Genomic DNA, 1,963 nt, shown 5'->3' on the forward strand with positions numbered 1-1,963 from the left:
TGGACGACACCGGGCAAATCGTCAGCCATGACAGACAGCGCTGTCTGCAGCGACCGCTCTGCCAGACGGCAGTATTGCTTGAAAGCACTCCAGCGCCCCCCTCGGCCACGTCCTTGAGAGCAAACAGAGGCTCCCCCTTAGGGTCATCCCGGCTCTGCCACAAGACACGCGGGTGATCCCACCCGCGGGGCTCGGGTTGTACCCGCACGAGGGCCGAGCTTCCCTCACCACAAGTCGGAACCGGCCGCTCCACGGTGCTGGCTGCCTCGGCATCCGCCGCCTCATTCCCTCAAGAAGTATCGTCGGAGGAGATCGAATGGACCTCCACTTCTTAGGCGCTCTCCTGCGACGGCGGCGAGCCTTGGACCAGGGGCGGCATTGAGGCTTGCCCCGCCTCCATCTCCGCTTCCTGGGCCGTCGGCTTTGCCGTGCTCACGTCGGCCTCCACCACCCCGACCTCAGTGGTCCCAGGGGCTCTAGCCTCTGCCACCTCGGCCCCGATAGTCCTGGGCGCCCCGGCCTCCATCGCCTCGGCCTTAGAAGTCCGGGGGGCCTTGGCCTCGCCCTTGGTGGCCTCGGCGACTGTGGGCGCCTTGGCCCCATCTAACTCGTGGGCCTCGGCCTCGTGGGGCGTAGGCTCCTCCTCCTTCGCTTGCTTCGTGGCCGCCTCGGTAGCCTCTCCCTGGGCGACCGGCTCCTTCAGGTCGGCCCTCGCCGATGCCGCGCCACGTTGTATGGTAGCTTGCGCCTCCATCACCCATTGGGCAGTGGAGCTGGTGCTCACCTTGAGCGCCTTACGTGCCGCCAAGGCGGGCACTTCCGCCTGACGCTTCTGGCTAAAAGCAAAACACCGACAAGGTCAGCATACGACCAAGGAACGAATGGGAGATGCTGCCAACTCTACCGAAAAAACACTCACCTCGAACGGGGACACAAGCGCTTTGGCACTGCGTCCCTCCTCTACAACGGCGGTGGCGGCGGCGGTGGCACGGCCTCTGTGTCCGCCGGTGTCGGCCGGCCCTCGCCGAACTCCGGTGCCCCCTCGACCCTCTATGGGGGTAGTTGTGTTGCCCCCGCTGCCGCCTGCTCCACCTCTGCTATCGAGCCCACCGGGCTGACAGCGCGCTTCCCTAATGCCCGTGCCTCGGGCGCGTCAGCCACGGCCTTGGGGCGGGCGATCGCCAGCCCCGAGGTGTCCTCTCCTCCTCCTGGAAAAGCCGGGCTGCTCGCCGATGCCCTAAGCGTCATCCCCCTGACATCAGGAAGATGGTCCAGGGGACCCCGCCCCATCTCGCTCTCATCGCCATCGCTCAAAGAGTCCGTCGATAGTGACGGCGACGGAGATGCCTCCACTGGGAGACCGTTGTGCCTCTGCTGCCGACGGCGTTTCTCTAGCTCCTTGTGCTCAAGGATCTTCCTCTTGTGCTTTGCCTCCTCGGCGTCCTTTCGCTTCTTCTGCACCTCGGCATGCGCTCGGTTCACCGCCCACCGCTCTGCGTCCTCAGGAACAGGTGGCGGGGAGGCTCGCACATCCCTCATCCCCTGCAGGAACGGCGAACACAAATAAGGGAACAGGAAACGGTGAGGAATGAGGAGGCCTCGGGGGCTGTAGCAGCGCATGACTTACCAGAGAGAGGTACCCCCATGATGGGTGCATCGCGAATGGGTTCAGGCCACTGCTCTTCAGCCGCCCCTCCACCGTCTCTCTCACCCGACGTAGAATCTCCTCATCGGAGAGGGCAATGGCGGACATCCGGACACCCTCGATTGGCTCAACCGATGTCATGTCAAACAGGAGCCACCGCCGAGCCATCAACGGCAGCACCCTCCGGCGGTGGAAGGCCGCCATGACCACAGCCGCCGTAAGGCCGCGGCTGCGTAGCCTCTCTAGCCCCTCCAAGAGCAGCTATAGCTTAGGCTGGTCAACCATCGGGACGCCGTAGCTCCACTTCTTCGGCTGGCT

At 65.0% G+C, this 1,963-nt stretch overlaps 1 protein-coding gene across 1 annotated transcript; it reads right to left on the reverse strand.

Moving 5' to 3' along the window:
• Positions 1–331: 331 nt before the first annotated feature.
• On the reverse strand, positions 332–754 carry LOC136525973 (uncharacterized). Its single transcript, XM_066518781.1, has one exon. It carries the CDS (start codon positions 752–754, stop codon positions 332–334), a length of 423 nt encoding a protein of 140 aa, XP_066374878.1.
• Between the last annotated feature and the right edge of the window lie 1,209 nt (positions 755–1,963).

This window comes from Miscanthus floridulus, chromosome 19 (genome assembly GCF_019320115.1).
Source record: "Miscanthus floridulus cultivar M001 chromosome 19, ASM1932011v1, whole genome shotgun sequence".
NCBI lineage: Eukaryota > Viridiplantae > Streptophyta > Magnoliopsida > Poales > Poaceae > Miscanthus > Miscanthus floridulus.

Bases quoted from the DNA above. Each gene is read 5' to 3' on its own strand.
- LOC136525973 (XM_066518781.1), bottom strand. From the start codon at position 754: ATGGAGGCGCAAGCTACCATACAACGTGGCGCGGCATCGGCGAGGGCC.